The 20,263-nt window shown below is 41.2% G+C and overlaps 3 protein-coding genes across 4 annotated transcripts; 1 reads left to right on the top strand and 2 right to left on the bottom strand.

Annotated features, from left to right (window-relative positions):
• Window positions 1–70: 70 nt before the first annotated feature.
• Window positions 71–4,988, bottom strand: LOC146505402 (phosphoglycerate mutase 1-like). Its single transcript, XM_085183108.1, has 4 exons — window positions 4,709–4,988; window positions 3,761–4,035; window positions 2,989–3,169; window positions 71–1,289 (listed from the first exon to the last, which is right to left on the bottom strand). The coding sequence occupies exons 1-4, from the start codon at window positions 4,845–4,847 to the stop codon at window positions 1,120–1,122; spliced, it is 765 nt and encodes a 254-aa protein (XP_085039234.1). The 5' UTR covers window positions 4,848–4,988; the 3' UTR covers window positions 71–1,119.
• A 9,092-nt stretch (window positions 4,989–14,080) lies between these two features.
• Window positions 14,081–16,108, bottom strand: marveld1 (MARVEL domain containing 1). Its single transcript, XM_085183112.1, has one exon. It carries the CDS (start codon window positions 15,291–15,293, stop codon window positions 14,808–14,810), a length of 486 nt encoding a protein of 161 aa, XP_085039238.1. The 5' UTR covers window positions 15,294–16,108; the 3' UTR covers window positions 14,081–14,807.
• A 152-nt stretch (window positions 16,109–16,260) lies between these two features.
• On the top strand, window positions 16,261–19,513 carry LOC146505400 (uncharacterized). 2 transcript variants are annotated; one of them, XM_085183111.1, is made up of 3 exons: window positions 16,261–16,460; window positions 17,560–17,918; window positions 18,002–19,513. In XM_085183111.1, the coding sequence occupies exons 2-3, from the start codon at window positions 17,569–17,571 to the stop codon at window positions 18,255–18,257; spliced, it is 606 nt and encodes a 201-aa protein (XP_085039237.1). In that variant the 5' UTR covers window positions 16,261–16,460; window positions 17,560–17,568; the 3' UTR covers window positions 18,258–19,513. The 2 variants fall into 2 exon arrangements, with proteins under 2 accessions (XP_085039237.1, XP_085039236.1); XM_085183110.1 differs by having other exon boundaries at window positions 16,262–16,460; window positions 17,555–17,918.
• The last annotated feature ends 750 nt before the right edge of the window (window positions 19,514–20,263 follow it).

Raw genomic sequence — 20,263 nt, 5'->3', positions numbered from 1 at the left:
CTAAAATCAACTGCAAGGTCAGCTGATGGAATAGGATGAGGAGAAAGAAAAACATTAACAAGTGCAATGATAAATTTAGACCTTTTATCTTTATTCCTATAATTCATTTGTCACAATATCATTGTCTAAACAGTGGATTGATCACATGTACGGTGCAAAACACACAGCATAGCACCATTCAAAATGTCAACAAATAACACAGATAGCAACAACATAGAAAGAGACAGCATATATTTCAATCATAGACAAGCAAAATAAGAGAAAAGGACTGTTAGCCTTTCCTTGTCATCCCATCCTGCTCTCAAGAGATTGTAAAATTACATCCTGTTATTAGTGAAAAGCATGAAATTAATGACCTAGAAAATAACTTCTGTACACTTTGGTGGTACTATTTATGAAAAAAATAATAATACAGAAAATCTATATTTTACATTAATTTCTAATATCCTACAATAATCCAGTATCCTAGGTCACCCAGAGAAATAACAATGCCATCTAAACAGGTATAATTTCTTTACCGCTGCCAGTGTCTCACCAAAATAAAGTAGCAGTATTGTATGTGAGGCCAACAGAGACCTCATCTCTTCATGTAAATAGTATTGCTAACCTTGGAATTGCCTGCAGCATAAAATAAATACATGGATTTTAGTCTTTCCTCTGCTTTTTTATTATTTAAAGGCATTCAAATATCACAGCCATTTGCTTAACGATGTCACAGCCAAAGACTTGTTTCATGTAACAACAAAAACAAAGTGTTATAATTCTGTCATTAGTGAAAAAGGACATAAATTACATATTCTAGTTATTGTCTTTTTTGACGGCATTGCTAATTCTCTTTCAATACTTGCACTGTAAAGGTTATAATATAAGATTATAATGTAATATTTAGGCAAAAATATTTACAATCTCTTGAAAGTCATGCCCTCCATGGCTCTAATGTTTATCAGTCATTTACTGTCTACTGCTCCCCTGTACTGTACAAACAGACAGCAAACTACAGTATATTCATCACATATTACAACTCAAAATAAATCAGAATTTAGAGGAAACACTAATCTAAGGCCAGCTGTTAGGGACAACCTGTTTCATCGAACACAAAGGGAGCTTTCATGGTGTTTTTCACTTCTTGGCCTTTCCCTGAGCAGCAACAGCCTCCATGGCTTTGCGTACAGTCTCCTTGTCTCCAAGGAATTGCATTGGCTTCACTGGCTTCAGGTTTTTGTCGAGCTCATAAAGGATAGGGATCCCTGTTGGCAGGTTCAGCTCCATGATGTCTTCATCTGACATTCCTACAAAAAGAACAGAAAAATGTAATTTTGTACAGATATACTGCAATTGCTGACAGAGTGATTGACTACAGGGTACTCCCCAGTTCTCTGTATAACCATATCCTGTTTTGTTTTGTTTTTTTCCTGTAGCCTAGGCTTTTAGCTATAACTATATTCCCTCATTAATGTCTGTTTATTTCGGTCCTTAGGAGCTTATAATAACCAACTAGCCAAGTGGAACACCCTTTTGTTTGGAAGTGGGGCCTTAACTTCTTCACCCTTGATGCCCAGGGGTTCCCCCCCCCCCTAATTTGCTTTTCTTTTCTTTCATATTTAAAGCCATCCTACAGAACAAAATAGAATAGGTTAGTGAGGGTGCTCTCTACCGATATGGCCTACCAGGGCTGGAAAAAACCCTAACCTATTGTAAAGATTGTCAAAGCACATCTTAACTGATATATAGTGAAGTGTCAAAACTCATCATCAAAGGTACATGGGGAGGAAAGGAGCTAAAATGAAGTGCAGAGACAGTCTAAATAACAGGGATGGCGTCTGTGCTGAAAATGTAAAGCTAATGCAGAAGTACCTTAACTTTAAAATGACTGTAACTGCATAACTGTTTATGCTAAAGACAAAATTCAAATGATTGTGGAAAGAAGAAAAGACAAGCTTTACGGGGTTATTTAATGTATTATGGTATCATAATGGATTCACAAGGCTATGCCATAAACCTCCCCACCATTTGACCTTAGAACTGAAGAAGCTTCTCGGATGAGAGGTGAAACGTCTTCAAGCAACTTAAAGAAGTCCAGACGCTTTTCTTTGCAAGCTCCTTTGACTACGATGACCTGGATGACTGAGAACCTTCACAGACAGCTCCACCTAGAGTTTACCATGTGAACTTCACATCAGCTTTCCTCTCAAGCATTTGGGCTAGAGAGAAAATTCAACTGTTCCTAAGAAACATTTTGTATGAATCTTGGTCAATAAATGGTTAAACATGCATTCTTCTGAAGGAGGAGGAGGGGGGGGGGCTGCCCCTATGCTTACAAAAAAGACTTATGTTTACTTATGTTTCAGTAAACACTTTCTTGATGTGTTTCTGGGCTCAGTCGCTAGTTTCAAGCAAATACATAAACATAACATATAAAGTCCACTTAGAAATTATGGTCATTATTAGGGTAGGAATGTAAAAGACACTCAGGCTTGTCAAACAGAAGTTACTAGCCAGTGAGTGTGACTTTTCACACTTCGATCCTCAGATGGCAACATTGAAAATGCTCAGCTCAAGTCTTTATAAAAGGATCTTCACAGAACAATGACAGTGGAAAACATCACAGTTGTTTTATATCGTACATGATGGGTGTTCCAGACAGAGAGTGAGTAGAGGTGATTAAGCAGTGAACAGTATGAGAAAATAATGTGTTTTTTGAACATTAAAGCATGAATATATATTTGTGAACCTACCAAGTCAAATTCTGAATTTTAAAACATTTCAATGTGACTCATACTTTTGCATCAGATTTCTGCTGTAACTCACACTATAACCAGAACCTCATTTTAACCCTGCGCTGCAACCTTCTACATGACCTCCCGAGAAATGTAACTACATGCATACTACGACGTGAATTGCTTGAAAGGTTGTGGTGTTTCTGGTTACATCACCAGTTAGGATGTAGATTTCTCGCAGAAGTCTAAGTGAAGCTTTAGTGTTACTCACCCTCCAAGTGCTTGACGATCCCTCTCAGACTGTTTCCATGGGCGGCGATCAGCACCCGCTTTCCCTGCTTGATCTGAGGGGCGATCTCCTCGTTCCAGAAGGGCAGCGCCCGTGCAATGGTGTCCTTAAGGCTCTCACAGGAAGGAAGCTGGTCGTCAGTCAGGTCTGCATAACGACGATCCTGCAAACATGACAACTTCATTGTGCAAACTACATAACAGAACAAAATAACTGAGATAGCATCTTAAGCTTTATTTTACCCCCCACCCAAAAAACCCACATGGTTTTTTTATATTACATTTCAAAAATAGAAAGGAAGACATTAGAAATTTGTTTCTACCTTGACTTGAACTTTGAACCTGAACGCAGAAGAACTCTTTCAGTCATACATTAACTCACACTGAACTTAGTATTAGGCAATAGCATTAAGGCTTCTACTGGCAAATAGTAACTTACTACGTCTCTGTGGTGGCCATGCTTGATTTTTGCACTGTTGTGGTATTTAAGCTAAGTATGCTGGAGATAAAAAGATTGAGACACATGACATTAAATCCACTATTTTATCTCTAAACACTCGTGCCATTTCTGCTGATTTCTCTCAGAAAGCTGGTTAGGCCTGAATTCAGAGATATGTTCAAGTCATGGCTCATTTTTGTTAAGTTTGTTTGGAGATACTTGATTAGGAAAGTCAATATGTACAAAGCCATTGTTTCTCTCGGAAGTCAGCAAAGTTCATTGATTGTGTTCATGCACTGCCAATATGATATCTTACCTTGCTGATGATAGTATAGTAGTTGTGGTCTGGACCCATGGGAGGAGGTGGGATATCAAATGAGCGCCTCCAGACCTTCACCTGAGCCTCTCCGTGCTTGGCAGCAGTCTCTGCCTTATTTAGCCCCGTCAGGCCTCCATAGTGACGCTCGTTGAGCCGCCATGTCCGATGAACAGGCACCCACATCTGGTCAATGCTGTCCAAAACCAGCCATAGTGTCCTGATGGCCCGCTTCAGCACGGAGGTGTAGCACATGTCAAACTCAAAGCTAGCATCTGTGAGATTCATAGAGTGTGAGACACTGGAGGGGTTTTTTTTTGTCTGGTAAAATATATATTTCTTGCATAGTTGTGTAGTTATTACATTTCTTCACTCTGCTGTCTATGAATAACACCTGGAATAATGCCAATGATGTAATGTATATAGAGAGATAAGCCTGTATCTCAGGCCTTGCAGAAATTTCATTTAGGATTGCTCAGAACTCAAGGTGAAGTCTCCAATATGCTTCTGCAGTCAAAAACCTCAACCTCATAATAAAAGGTATGGTGCATATAACAATGAAAAGCATCTAATTATAACACAATGACCGCTGTTTGGTATGAGTGCACGGAAAATGACTTGACTATTTTGGTTGGGGCTCAGAAGTCTAGCTATTATTGAGCCGTAACAAAATTAGGTCTTCTGATTGAAGCTGGGTGAAAGAGCCAGTTGCATGAACATTTAACTAAATACATTACTTTGAAGGTCCCCCCCCCTCTTTGATCTGCAGGCCTTTATTATTTCTGTTGCAATGCAGCCACATAAAAGCATCGCCTCAGCACGTCTGCACACGGTCAGGGGGCGGTATATGACCCGATGCGCTCAGAGTATGCGGTTATGCAATTGCTAGTTGCCGAGAGCGTGATACCACACGGAATGAAGGAAGACTTCACATCGGTTCGTCCTCACCTTTTAGGGCCTGTCCTCCTCTCTTCGCCTCCTTTTCACCTGTTTCGCTCAGATCTGCATCAAACCACCCACAGAAGCGATTCTCCTGGTTCCAGTTGCTCTCTCCGTGACGAATCAGCACTAATTTGTAGGCTGCCATGAGTGATACAGATATGTCTCAGCCGATTGCTTCCGTCAATGAAAACTAGTTAGTTTAAGTATTTTTTTGAAGGATGCTGAGGATGCTGAATCTATACCCCCCAACTCCAGAGACATAGACGACTCCACTTGCTGCTGTCAAACCGTTTTATCCCTTGGATTGGCTACTCCCCCACTTCCTGGTTTTCAGAACCAATGAGGCTCAGCAGAATGATGTTTATCAACCAATGGGCGAGGTGGGAGTGAACGGTGGAGAATCTCCGACCTTCATGTTGTACATTGTACTCTATTGATTTTCTTTAGGCTGTTTGTCTTTTCAACAGTATCTATCTATCTATGTATCTGGCGATTAGTTAATACTTTACAATACATATTTTATATTTGAAATATGAATATATTTATATTATATTTTATGGGTATAGTGTAAGAAAGCAGCATGTAAGAAAGGTAAAGAAGTTAATTCTCTAATGGACATTTGCATTTGTAATAATCCAGTTGCATCTCTATTTTACCTGTTTGTGCTTTGCCTATAAAACATTTAACTGTTGCTACTGCTTACTGAAATGGCTATTATACATTTAGAATCTATTGCTATCAATACCCGTTTCATATTTAAATTTTCCCTTGGACTCTATTAGAAGTATTGCATAATTTGTTGAGCTGTCTTCTCATTGGTTGCATTTCACAAAAAGAAAGTTTGAACAGCAGTTGGTTAGAGATGCTATGCTACTGAGTGCCTGGCAACCAAATTAGTAACAGCCCCTCTTATTTTCCAGCAGAGATTACAGAGATTATTTGTATATATGATGACTTTATTATTTGTTCATCTGTAATATGAACACCCACTTCAGTAATTGGTATACTTTTTCATGATAGGAAATAAAGAAAAGCTTAACAGTTCCCTTTAAAGTGTGGGGAAATGACCAGGATCACCCCTGTGACACTGCAATGTAGCAGTCGTGTATTTATAGAGAGATTCTTAAGAACTAAAAGGTTAACCTCTTAAGCCCCAACGCCCCCTGATACGGGGGCAAAAAGCAGGAGATCAGGTAGGGTTGGGGCTTAAGAGGTTAAGTAACCGCGTTTGTAAGAAAAGAGCAAAATAAAACAACAAAAAGGAGCTGATATGAGAGACGGGTTGTGTGACATACTGAATAAAATTTCATGAATAACAAATACAATCAGAATCTAAGTAATGTCTGACTTATCTGGCAAGCCTAAACGTCCGGTGAAGAAACTTCACTTTTGTCCAGCTTCAGATTTAATATCAAATGTTTCACTGCAAACCTGACGAAACACAGTATATTTATAGTCGTATACTCCGCTTTTGTGCAAATCCTGATAACCAGCCATTTGTGACGGTGTTTCAAAGAGTTCCTTATCATGTCTGGAGTCTTGGGTGCCAAGAGTTGGATGTTCAGTCAAGTTGAGAAATCAGTGACACTCAGCAGTCACTGGTTCTTTCAAATTTTTATTTAATACATTGCTGCATCAATGTTTCTCCTCTTCATTTCATTACAACCATATGTTACAACTAGAATTGTTAGACTTGGATCAGTAAATGGGACTTTTCCCCTTCATCCACTGTTACATCCTACTTTTGACAGATATTTTGCTACATTTTTTAAAGCAAAGTCTTTATGAGTGGTAAACAAATGTTGGTATTTTGATTGTGTTGTCACTTTTAATCTCCTGGTCATGCCCTAGATCTAAACTAATCCAATTTAAAATGGCCTTTGCATTACTTCTTAGAAATTTCCAGTGAAGCTAGTCAGCCCCAAGAATGGTCCTCTTTGCTAAATATGGACTTGTGTGTTCTGATGTTATCTTTTATAATACTGCAATACTACTAAGTATTCAGTGGGCAAATTGAGGAACAGCATTTTTTGTGCATGTGAAGAGTGTCTGAAAGCTGATTTACTGGAACAAGCCTCTGATGAGTCAATGAAAACCACATGGATATCATCAAAAACCTTCAGTGTAAAGAGAACTCAAGAAAACTGATCTTTTGTAGAAGAATAAGTAGTTCAACTGATGAACAAGAAATAGTACATATCTGTAATATTTCTCTTAATGTCTCTTAATAGTCTTGAAAAGGACAAATGAGAGTAATACACTGACTCGCCACTTCACTAATTACACCTTGCTACTGCAGGGCTGGACCCCATTTGCCATCACAACTAGATTCACTAAGTTGCAAGAAACATTCCTCAGAGATTCTGGTCAAAGATTACACGATAGCATCACACAGTTACTGCAGATTTGTCAGGTGCTTTGAGTAAAGTGAACTCACTGTAATGTTAAAGAAACCGGTTTGAGAGGATATGAGCTGTGAGTCACATTTGTGAAGCAGCCATCAGATGATGGGTACACAGTGGTTATAATGTGACAGCAACAAAATTCAGGCAGGCTGTGGCGTTTGAAGGATGCTCAGTTGGTAATAAGGAGGCCCAATGTGTGCCAAGGAAATACCTATATTCCACCATTACACCACCACCATCAGCCTGAATCGCTGATGTAAGGCAGGATGCATCAAATCCTGAGAGACGAATCCTGATACACCAAATTCAGACCCCAACATCTGAAATCTACAGAAAGAGCAGGGAAGGTTTTTTTTCTGTCTTTTATTGCCCAAATTTGATGAGCCTGTGAGAATTTAAGTTGACTTGGAACTAGATTTGAGCTACTGTTGCCCTTATATCTTCTCAAAGCAGCCTTGGCATCACCTCTGACATGAACAAGGTGAACCCCGAGTTCATCAAGAGAACTGCTGATGGCTCTGCAAAAAAATCCAAGTAGATCTGCAATTTCTAAAATACTTCAGCAGGAAGTCTTGACTATGTCTACTTGCATAATGCATGGAGTTACTGCCACTGACCCGTCTGACTAGAAATTTGTTCAACAAATAGTTTAACAGGGGAAACTAATAAAATGGCCAGAGAGTGTATATTCAAGTTTGCATGAATATTCGACTCACTTTTGATGTGTCAGACCTCAGACCCACTTAAGACACTGCAGACACTGTCCCACTGCAGCCCTCTCATGATTCTCAGGGGCTGTGGATGGGGCAGCTAAGAGAAATACTCATTTAAATGCTTTGTCCCAATTGTGCCTCCTTGTGGGTAAAATTAGTCCTTGCTTGCAGTTGCCGAGGATGCCTGGATCATAGCAAGAACTTGTAACAGTGTCAATTCAATTCAATTCAATTTTATTTATATAGCGCCAAATCACAACAAATGTCGCCTCAAGGCGCTTCATAGATACAGAGAAAAGCCCAACAATCATATGACCCCCTATGAGCAAGCACTTTGGCGACAGTGGGAAGGAAAAACTCCCTTTTAACAGGAAGAAACCTCCGGCAGAACCAGGCTCAGGGAGGGGCGGCCATCTGCTGCGACCGGTTGGGGTGAGAGAAGGAAGACAGGATAAAAGACATGCTGTGGAAGAGAGACAGAGATTAATAACAGATACGATTCAATACAGAGAGGTCTGTTAACACATAGTGAGTGAGAAAGGTGACTGGAAAGGAAAAACTCAATGCATCATGGGAATCCCCCGGCAGCCTACATCTATTGCAGCATAACTAAGGGAGGATTCAGGGTCACCTGGTCCAGCCCTAACTATATGCTTTAGCAAAAAGGAAAGTTTTAAGCCTAATCTTAAAAGTAGAGATAGTGTCTGTCTCCCAAATCCAAACTGGAAGCTGGTTCCACAGAAGAGGGGCCTGAAAACTGAAGGCTCTCCCTCCCATTCTACTTTTAAATACTCTAGGAACAACAAGTAGGCCTGCAGAGCGGGAACGAAGTGCTCTAATAGGGTGATATGGTACTACAAGGTCATTAAGATAAGATGGGGCCTGATTATTTAAGACCTTGTATGTGAGGAGCAGGATTTTGAATTCAATTCTGGATTTAACAGGAAGCCAATGAAGGGAAGCCAAAACAGGAGAAATATGCTCTCTCTTTCTAGTCCCTGTCAGTACTCTTGCTGCAGCATTTTGGATTAGCTGAAGGCTTTTCAGTGAGTTTTTTGGACATCCTGATAATAATGAATTGCAGTAGTCCAGCCTGGAAGTAATAAATGCATGAACTAGTTTTTCAGCGTCACTCTGAGACAGGATATTTCTAATTTTAGAGATGTTGCGCAAATGGAAGAACGCAGTCTTACATATTTGTTTAATATGTGCGTTGAAGGACATATCCTGGTCAAAAATGACTCCAAGGTTCCTCACAGTGTTACTGGAGGCCAAGGTAATGCCATCCAGAGTAAGAATCTGGTTAGATACCATATTTCTAAGCTTTTCAGCGCCGAGTACAATGACCTCAGTTTTATCTGAGTTAAGAAGCAGAAAGTTAGTGGCCATCCAAGTCTTTATGTCTTTAAGACATTCCTGCAGTTTAACTAATTGGTGTGTGTTATCTGGCTTCATGGACAGATAGAGCTGGGTGTCATCTGCATAGCAGTGAAAATGTATGCTATGTCTTCTAATGATGCTGCCTAGGGGAAGCATGTATAATGTAAACAGAATTAGTCCTAGCACTGAACCCTGTGGAACTCCATAATTAACCTCAGTGTGTGAAGAGGACTCTCCATTTACATGCACAAATTGGAGTCTATTAGATAATACCTGTAATACCTACAGCATGTTCTAATCGCTCTAATAGGATATTATGGTCAACAGTATCGAATGCTGCACTAAGGTCAAGAAGGACAAGCACAGAGATGAGTCCACTGTCAGAGGCCATAAGAAGATCATTTGTAACCTTCACTAAAGCTGTTTCTGTGCTGTGATGAACTCTGAAACCTGACTGAAACTCTTCAAATAAACCATTCCTCTGCAGATGATCTGTTAGCTGTTTGACAACTACTCTTTCAAGGATTTTTGATATGAAAGGAAGGTTGGAGATTGGCCTATAATTAGCTAAGACTGCTGGGTCTAGAGATGGCTTTTTGAGTAAAGGTTTAACTGCAGCCACCTTGAAGGCCTGTGGTACATAGCCGATTATTAGAGATAGGTTGATCATATATAAGATCGAAGAATTAATCAATGGCAGGACTTCTTTGAGCAGTTTTGTAGGAATGGGGTCTAAAAGACACGTTGATGGTTTGGAGGAAGTAATTATTGAAGTTAACTCAGAAAGATCGATTGGAAAAAAAGAGTCTAACTTAACATCAATGGAACTAAGAGTAGCTGTAGATAATATTACATCTGTGGGATGATTATTGGTAATTTTTTCTCTAATGATAAAAATTTTATTTGTGAAGAGGTTCATGAAGTCATCACTAGTTAACGTTAAAGGGATGGTTGGCTCAAAAGAGCTCTGACTTTTTGTCAGCCTGGCTACAGTGCTGAAGAGAAACCTGGGGTTGTTCTTATTTTCTTCAATCAGTGATGAGTAGTAAGCTGTTCTGGCTTTGCGGAGGGCTTTCTTATAAAGCAACAAACTATTTCTCCAGGCTAAATGAGAGTGTGTGAAAAGTTGTGCGTTACACATAGATTTTAGACATGTAGAGATTTGTGGTGCAGTTGAATCTATTAGAAACAAGTCAAAATCCAAAGTTTAAAATTAAAACAAATATTTCTTTTTTTCTTGTGTCATGTCCTCAGGCACATTTGTTTTAAACACATTCTAATCTGAGGAGATATGGGTTGAAAGAGCTATTTGCTGTTTTTCCTTACAACAGCAGTGTGATGTAACAAAAAGTGTTTGGATCTCTTTGTGTGAAGACTGTGCTTGGGTAAACTTGAGCTGGGAAACAGTTCAGAGCCATGTGAGCTATTAACAAGGACTCCATGATCCACGCTTGGAAGGAATGTTTGTTTTACATCCCAGAGTGCGTCTGTGTACACAGCGCATAAAGAGTTTTGGGGCAAAGGAAAAATAATCATCTTTGACATTAAGTTTTAATGACGAATGAATTAAGGGTGAATAATGTAAGTTGGAAATAAGAATCATTAAATGTCAGACAGGAAATTTGCCATTTTATCCACCCAGTGACGCAAAAAACCTCACCACACCCTCCCCTTTTTCCTGACACATTCACTCTGTAACACACTCAACATCTTGACTAAGGACTGGCGGACTGAGGAGGGAAGCTGTGGTATTTTCAAGGCTATAAATAGCAATTATCCTTTCCCACCACTCGCTGGCATTCCCTTCACACAACACATGAACACTGTGAACATTCAGAAATTGTCTGGGCAAAAACTGCTGTAACAGATATAAGAATAAGAAATCCCAGTTACCATAGGAAACCAGAAACTCAAACATCACTGGCAAACAAACCTTCCATGCCCAGAACACTGTGCTGATTCATGCCTTACACAGACAGGAAATGTCTATCTCAGATTCTTGCTGGGACCTCAAAGACGTTTTTGTACATCTTCCCCTTTCACATTTTACTTCCCCCCCCCCTTGCTCATTCACTTGTTCAGTTGGCCTCCATTTGGTTTGTCAGCCCCTCTTTCCCTCTCTGCAGCGGTGGAATGTACGTCTCAGCACTTGCCGATTAAAATGTGCTTAACAGGGCATGGCTGTGTGCTTTTGTCAGTGTTTTCATGTTTCATCTGAGTACACGTAACCTCCCCAAGTGAGACAGGATGTCCGCCAACAGGAAATAAAGAGCCAAACAAACTGATAGGACACACGGGTAGGACAGAACACTTCCAGTGGGAGTTACCCACCAAGAATTTGGGTCGCTAGGAACACGGAGGACCTCTTCCAGTCTTGGAGTTGGCTCTTACTGCTAAAAAAATACAGCGTCATAGGCCACCAGGTCTGGTTGGTGAGAATGCTTTGCCAAATTATCTACTGGGATGAAGATCAGGAGTAGGCTCAGTAAAAAGAGAAGGATGTGGTTTTAAAGTGAACGTTTCTTAAATGTGAACATTTCCGTTTGAATAATGCTGAGCATGTATAAATCCCAAAATGTTCAAAAGATGGATGCATGTTTATTTCAAGTCTGTCTTAAAATTATACAGAAGGTATTTCGATCACTTCTTATGTTCTCGGTTCCTCTTGTCCATAATCATCCTGACCAGATGTCAATGTAAGGCATCAGAATTTCAATCAATTTTTTAAAATCACTCATCATATGATTATATGTTTCCTCCCATATTAGGGGAAACAGCTCTACTCACCGCTTTTGTGGACAGGAAGCAACAAAACTGCTTCCACTGCACGTGTGGAATTTTCAAAATAAGAAAATGTCTCCAAATGAAAATCAAAGAGAGGTGATACAGTTCCAAATGGTGTGCTGTTCCTTTTAAATTTAGCCAGACTGAGCCTCCTGTTCATCTAACCTGTTAAATACTGTACGTCTGGCAGTATAAAGTTTTGTTTTTAAACAAAAAAAAAACAAGACAGTCTTGGATTTGGTCATCTTACCAGTGATTTAATTACAACCATAAGACATAATCATGTCATTGTTATCCATTTTTGGCCTCATTGTTAGATCAATAAAGTTTTTCTGTGACATCAGTCCACGGCTGCAGTTTGTAACAGGGTGCTGTGCTTCCAAGGAGAGGCAGAGGAACTCTTTATAACTTGGTTGCTTGCAAAAGGGTGGGAGAGCGCATGCAGGCATACAGGAAACGTCTCTTTGGTCGACTTGCCAGAAAAAATATCACACAGTTGGCACTCCAGGGTATGGTCTGACTATATGTACTATGTGTCTGGGTTTTCTTTTCGCCCCTTGTAGCAAACAAAAAAACCCCCAAAACAACAACCTCGCCCTTGTTGCACCAACACCAGTAAGCTTCCAGTCTCGCTACCTGTGATTAAATGGGTTCATTGTTTGGACAATCGATGTAATGTTTATGAAATAAACTCACAATGAACTCATTCACAAAACACAAGATCTTTAAACTGCGGTCAGTGAATAACGAGGGGCCTGTAAATGTGGTCAAATTTAGAGGTTTAAATGTGGAGACTCCTTTTCTGGCCTTAACTGTGAGCGTCCACCGTCACCGTGAGTCATCCAAAACTTGAACTGACTCTCCGTGGGTACTTTCAGTATCAAACCGAAACCATGGCTTCGGTTTGATACTGCTTTGTTTAAAGTGGGCTGTTGTGTGCCGTCTCCATTTGGTTGTATACAACAGTGCTTTCCCACAGGCGCCGACACGTGGACAGGACGACACTCCTGATCTCAGAGGGGGAAGGGAGGGGTGCATGTGTGTGTGTGTGTGTGCGTGTATGGAAGGGGGGCTCCTTCCCTCCTTTAGAAGCACTAGATTTATATCCTGATGCTCCAGCTGGTTAATGTTAACCCTTTCACTCCTGAAATTCTGGCCACAGATGTTTCCCAGAATCAAAAGCATTTTTTTCCAGCTCTTTTTCAGATAATAATTAAATTGTACTGCTGATCTATAATCCATTAACTGCATGGCTGTTGCCTTTATTCTGGCACTTGATGCAAAAATTTGGAGCGGTAATAATACAACATTTCATCCTTGCGCTCCTCTCCAAGAAAAACTCATCATGGTTTGTTGCCAGTATGCAAGGCAAAAAAAAGTAAAGTCCAAAAAAGTGTGTTTGTGTTTTTTTAACTACATATCAGCAATGAGGATGCAGCATATCAGTACATATCAGCCTCTTTTGAATAAAGGTGGTCAAAAAGTTGCCAGAATGTAGTTTTAGGTGCTGTTCAAGCAACTTGTCTGCAGCATGTTTTTAGGAACTGTATGCTGACTGGAATATATGAGACATCAAATCATCTTCTAACTCATTGGGCTTTATTTTCATTGGCTGAATGTTAGCCCACCTCCAGAACCCCAACAGACTGTTCCGGTAAGAACAAGCCTCTTCCCAGATTATTGTTCACGCGAGACTAAACACATGCACTCAAACATATTTTACAAAGTAGGATAACTCCCAGACAGCTCTATCCTACAGCGCATGCATTTTGTTTGCGCCCCTTCGAATGAGTCATTTTACTTCAAGAAGCACATAGGTCTAAGGTTTGATGTCTTTCATGTGGTTTTGTGGCGTGGCATGTAAATGATCCCTGCTGATTGGCTGACGCTTTAATCTCCTGAAAGGAAGTTCCATTGCTGTTCAGCTCTAATTATGTGTTTCATTTAAAAAAGAAAAAAAAAAGAAAAGACCACAAAAGGCTCGGTGCTGTGTGTGCTCTTCGCCCGGTTTTGTCTCCAGATTTAATTAAAACAATGTCCTGAAGCAGCTTATCTGAAAGCACTGATATACGATCACAATGAAAGAAAGAGCTCACTGACTGACTAGTCTTTATTATAAAAGCCTATTTTTTGCTCTTTGGATTTTTACACAATGAACTGTTGATAAAGGTTTTTGTTCAGCATACACACTGTAGCACCAGTCACATCTGTGTTGTGGAGTTGTTGTTATCACCTTGTTGTTGAGTATACAGCATTAGGACAGAAGGCACTGATTTAAAACAAACAAACAAACAAACAAACAAACAAACAAACAGATTTTTCAGTCCAACCTTTTAGTAAAAAATAAGTAAACATAAAAATATATTTAAAAAGGTAATGAAAATAAACCCCTGTTAAAACAACTGTAGCAATTCTATTAAAAAAAAAGTTTAAGGTGGACTGTTAACCAGTATCAATAGTAATCTGCAAAATGTAGGCTATGTTAAGGCCATTTCACTGTTACCACTAAATATACTGCTAGGTCACAATAACAAGTCCATACATTAATATTATAAGAGTCTTCATAACTACATAGGCTATTGTTGAGCTTAACAAGGAGACAACACACGGCACTCAGCCACCATACCAACAGGTCTCTTTCATGTTAGTAACCATTAAACACACACCGAGAAAACGGTGGCCGATCCTGTTTCACCACCACCGTGGATTGTTAAGAGAGAGGAGAAAACAGAGATTAGAGTAACCGCTGAGTGAAATTACAGTGACGTTAACTATTCCTCATCTTGCCATGACCACCCTTAAGCTTCCACGCTGCTCAACAGTTCACCCTCTTTGACACTTTCTGCACGCTCCACAAATAACGGACAGGAGGTAAGCCAGCCAGCAGAAGCAGGCGAACACAGCGGCTGTCAGGTAGACTTTGTACAGACATGGATGCATGTATTGAGGCAAGTTGCAGAATGAGTTTCGATCGGTATTGTAGATCATGACGCCTATGGCCGGCAGGTAGAGCACCGCGGCGACCACGTCGTGCGCCAGGTTGGTGCACGACCAGCGATCCCCTCCCAGCAAAGGCACGAGGTCCTGCTTGTCCAGCAGGGTGAGGAAGAAAAGGGCCAGGGTGAGGAGCCAAAAGAAGACAGCGACGAACAGCACGAAGTGGATAGACCCCCCGTATTTGTTGGCGGCGATGGTTACCCACAGGCAGGCTCCGAACACGATCTGCAGGATCCGCGTAATTCCCATAAAACTCCTGAGGAACTTCAGGATGTTCCCCCTCACCTGCGGCTGGGGAGGTTGGGGTGGCATCGTTCTCTCTCCTCCTCCGGTCACTCTCGGTCCACTTTTTCCCGAACAGGGCGGGTGCTTTTTTGCCAGCTGCAAACAGCTGGGGAAAAGATGGGCAAAGTGTGAAAATAAAAGGCCTGGAGGGCCGGGCTTCTGGTGGGACAAAAGCGGGTGAGTGTGGGGTTAAAAGGGAACTCTCTGTTCTTTCCACAGCTCCGGAGTTTTGAAATGATAAACCTTCTTGTCGGTTTCGTCTTTTCCGTTTTTCCTCCGTTGAATGTAGCATCTGTGTAGGGGGGCTGGGAGATGGATAGGGGGTGGCCTGTAATTCAAAGCCTGCTCCTCCTCTGCTGGACTGAACGAACATTTCACCCATCCGCTGCTAGATTCCTCGTGTAGTTCCCCTTTTTATATACCAGTGTGACGGAATGTATAACATGCATGTACAAACATCAAACCTCGACGCTTCAACTTTAGAGCCAAGAAACTTTAGTTTCTTTCGGCTGAAAAACCCATGCCTCGATTCCAGGAGGAGACACACATCCCTTCGGGATTGCGTCAGGAAGGGCATCCGGTCTAAAAATCTGGCAGATCAAAATATAGGCTACCCGCTGTGCCAAGCCCTTGTTTAATAGGTGACCTGCGGGAAGCGCTTATTTTTCTTCTTTATTATCAAGATGTGGCATTTTTCTCCACTTTGCCTTTCCGCCCTAACATGCCATGATAATACACCGTCTGTTCGTACAGCACCAGTGTTTATGAGCCCCCTGCGTCACTGTGTTTACGTGTGTAAGGCGCAGGATTATCACATGTTACTTCTTTCTCGCATAATTGACAGATGCTTCTCGTGCCAGCCAGGCTCATTGACGTCAATGGATTTCAGTGCGCACGCCCTACGTGGCCAATAGGCGGGACCAATGACATGTCCACCCAGTTAAAGCGGGTATTGGTGGAGCAAAAACGTTGACCAAGCCCAGACAGGCTGGAGTAGAATACACTTCAGATCTTATTCGATTCGTTTGTGATTGACAGCCAGACCGAGGACACTTACTGATCGCGGAGGCTGGACAAACCCGGTCCTGCAGCGGCTGGAGTAGTTTTGAGTGGAATAGGAACACCGATGAATACAAAGCAGAGAAAGAGAGAGATGCGATAGAAGAAAAGTGAACATTTCGGTGTCATCTCCGGGTAAGCTGAAGCTTTTTTATTGTCCACATGACTCTCAGGAGATTCTTGTTTGCTGCCTTTTGCCCACAGGGCAGCGAACACAGCGCGGATTAGGGCTATTACTTTTTATTCTCTGCATGCATGTTGCTTTATTTTATTTACTTTTTTATTTTTTTAAAACAAGGTTATTTCAAGGATCAGCTGAACTTTTTCCAGAAGCGTTCATTTTGAAAGCGACCCGGTAGGTTGTCTGCACCAGTGATCCGCAGCTGTTTGTTATGCAAACAGTAAACGCAGCTCGGGGAATGAAAGGAGAAGTCAGTGACGTTTGGGTTGGTGTAACCTACTTTTAAAGCGAACGCTAAATAGCTCAGTAGATGTGCGACATTGCGTTAAAGCCGCACACCACAGCGTCAGTGTTTGGATGTCATGCAAAGTAGCTTACAATGTGAATTCTTGTTTATAATTTGTCTGTGATGACACACACCCACAGAGCACAGGAAACTGTCCGAGGCTTCTACGGTTATGAAACATGTAGAACAAAATAGTTAATGTGTAACAGGGAAAGCAGACGTGGACCTTTGCAGAATGAAACTTGGTTCATAGAGTGTGGGAAATTTCCTTCCTGGCCAGGAGCTGATACATCTGAGACATTAATGTACATAAATAATGCTAGACTTAAACAGAACAAATGCAGGCTGGATTAAACAAGTAATTCTATTAGATGGATTACAGATGAAAGCTGTGCAGGAAGGCGGTAAGTACACCTTTATTGAGGTCACTGAAGTGAGTGCTCTGACCCATGATCAGTCATGACCTTGATGACTTATCTATCTGGTAGTATCCCACTCTGAAGCTCACTGTATGTGAAAGCAAGACAAGGTTACCATCTGCAGTCTAATGGGCTTTGACGTGCAGCCTGTCACTCACTTCCTAAAGAAGGATTATAGAATCAAACTTCAAGACTCACAGCTGACTGCCAGGTGCTTTGACAGCTGTAGATTTCCACATGGCATGACCATTGTGTTGTTGTTGTTTTTTTTTAATCAAATATGAATTTAAGAACCTAAGCACCCTTCATGTCAGAGCTGAAACTCTCGGTTCCTTCTCCACAGCATAGCCCCCGTGTATGCCACCTTTGCCTGTGTTTCTCTGGATGGATAGTGGACCCGCCTCACCTTCTTCCTCCATGTTGGCGGGCCGTTCCACATTGTGGCGTCTGTCTGAGAGGAGGAGCAGAAAGGCTGGGTCAGCGAACATTTTCAGCAATGTGAATCTGTGGCAGCTCCAGAAGCTCTTCAGGGCAGCAGGGGACCAGGATGCGGAGCAGAGGGCCCAGTTAATTTGGGGCCACGGAGATGAGGCTGAACTTGCTAAGGCCTTAATAGGACTGAGGGCCCGAAGCCACCACAAAGGGCTAAGGACTAATGGAAGGGATGCGTTGGGCACACATTGGCTGCGAGCCTTCAGCCACCTCAGGTAGAAACGCTGCTAACCTAACACATATTCAAAAAACTCAACCTTTCAGTTACGTGAATCTGAAAGGAATTTTTGTCTCTCAGGATTGGGGAGAGCTCACCAAGCAGCCAGGGGAAAGATCCCAGCGAGGAGAGCGATTCTGAGGCAGGAGCACAGAGCAGTCCAGAGCCCCGAAGACACACCTCAGTAGGAACAGGAAGAGTAGCAGGGTCCTCAGTGGTACTAAATGAGAGCCAGGACCCTGCAATGACACCTGAGAAACCAGTCAGATCCAGTTCAGTACTGAGAAGAGGAGGGGAGAACAAACCAGAGAGATACCTACACCGAATACTCCACTGACTTCACAGTCAAAACTGGAACGAGGTTGAAATATAACATAGGCACAGATGAGGCAGTGGCAGTTTTAGGTGGAACTAATAACGGAAAAGTTTCTCATAATACCAAAGTGTCTTATTGGCAGGATCTGCCCTGTGGCACACCTGCACTACACATCCACTTGAACATTTCAGCACAAACCAGTGACTGGTTGAAGGTATCTCACACCTTTTTACAGTGAATGGCTCTCCATAACTGCCTTGTGTTTTCTTAAATGCATCCTACCAGCCACACTAACCAGGCACACTGACAACTTGTTATTGCTGATATGAGTTTAAGTGGTTTCCATTTTGAAATCAGTATCCGGACAACCCATTATAAAACGATTTAACTATATTGCAAAGTCACACTTTCGGTACCACCAGAAGGCATATGTATTTCCATATTATATACTTTATGTATGCACACGTGTTTATATGTTTGTAATTTAGCTTGAAAATATGTTAATGTTCAAATTTTGTATTAACACTAACCAATGCTGGAAAAGGAAAATGTCACACAACCAAGATCAGGTGCATTTTACCCCCCATGTTCCGGAGTCATGAGTGTGGTACATTACACTACATTATAAATATTATGAAAAGTAGGAATAACTCTGGACTCACGTCATTGTACAGAGTGAATGAGTCAAATGTCACATTGATTGAACTGCTCCACCAGTTTATCTTGTCCTTGGTTTGTGCTTCAATAAGCAGAGATAAGTAGAGAATGCATAAGATGTTTATTAAGTCTGACAACATAGAAATGGGGTAAATAGAAAGAGGAAGGATGCTTGAGTGTCTAGATGGTGGAATAAAAGAGATTTAGAGATGCAGGTTGGATAGTCAAAGGCTTAAAAGAGTGAATGAAGCATATACATTAAAAAGTAGCCACAGCAGACTGATTAGCTCACATATAGCGCCACCAGAAACAAATCAAGAGGCACATTCTGGAGGAAGTGGTTAAGCAGATCAAAGCATAAATAATAGTATAAAGAGGAGGGATTCCCAGTGTATTGAATAGAATTTTCACCAAAGCTTCATTTGTTTAAAGTGTCAGGAAGTCAAAAATAATACATTTTGAGTGCAATGCTCACTGCACAGGGAAAGGCAAACTTGAAAAAGCAGTGTTTAAGCTCACAGTGTGGAATCCCACTGTGCCGATAAATATAAAACCTCATCAGATGGCTGGAAACTGAAATTGTCATTTTTGATTTTTAGTAATAAAGTCTTTGTATTTTCTCTCTGGTGTATTTGTGTATTTGTGAAAGCAGCGTTCACGACCTTCAGTCACTAGATGGCGCCAAAGAGTTTACTTTGTGGTTAAAGCGCTGTATTGAGCATGGTTATGTCGCTCATACTTTCATTGCATATTAAAATTTTCATGAACTTAAAGGTCAGACTAATTTTATTAGACAAACAGACAATCCTGTTTCTCCAGTCTTTAATAAGGAGTATCCAAGTGTTCGGGTAGCAGTCCTGGTGTGTACGTCTGTCTATGCTTCAGTTTATTTGAAAAAAATCTACGTCATTCATTTTCTCAACAATTTAAAAGAAGAAAGAAAAATTGACATGTGCCCATGAGACTTTTTTTTAAAAATCCATCCCACCACCCAGTGTCTTTGTGCTCACACAGATACCACAGAGTAGTACAGGAAGGACTTTATCTTCCAGATTGTGTGAAGGATCATATTTACTCTGTATCCACCAGATGTCCTCTTCGCCTCCATTTCCCCCCTAACTCCACCTGAGGCAAAACTGAGGCATCTATGGGGCTGCTTCATAGGAGCTGAAACCTCAGCTGACTCCTCAGTATAGAGAAAGCAGGAGTCTGGCTCAGAGTTAATCCTCTCTTCGGTGAACTTCTCACCTTGTTGTGCTAAAATGAGCTTATTGCACGGAAAATTTTAGTGCCCATACAAGTTTTCTTAGCTTTTCATTTAGTACCTAAATCTTATGACTATATAGGGAAGGTGGAATGATGATCCAGCA

The sequence above is a fragment of the Neolamprologus multifasciatus genome, chromosome 13 (assembly GCF_963576455.1).
Source record: "Neolamprologus multifasciatus chromosome 13, fNeoMul1.2, whole genome shotgun sequence".
Taxonomy (NCBI): Eukaryota; Metazoa; Chordata; class Actinopteri; order Cichliformes; family Cichlidae; genus Neolamprologus; species Neolamprologus multifasciatus.
This window is presented reverse-complemented; position numbering and strand designations above follow the sequence as displayed.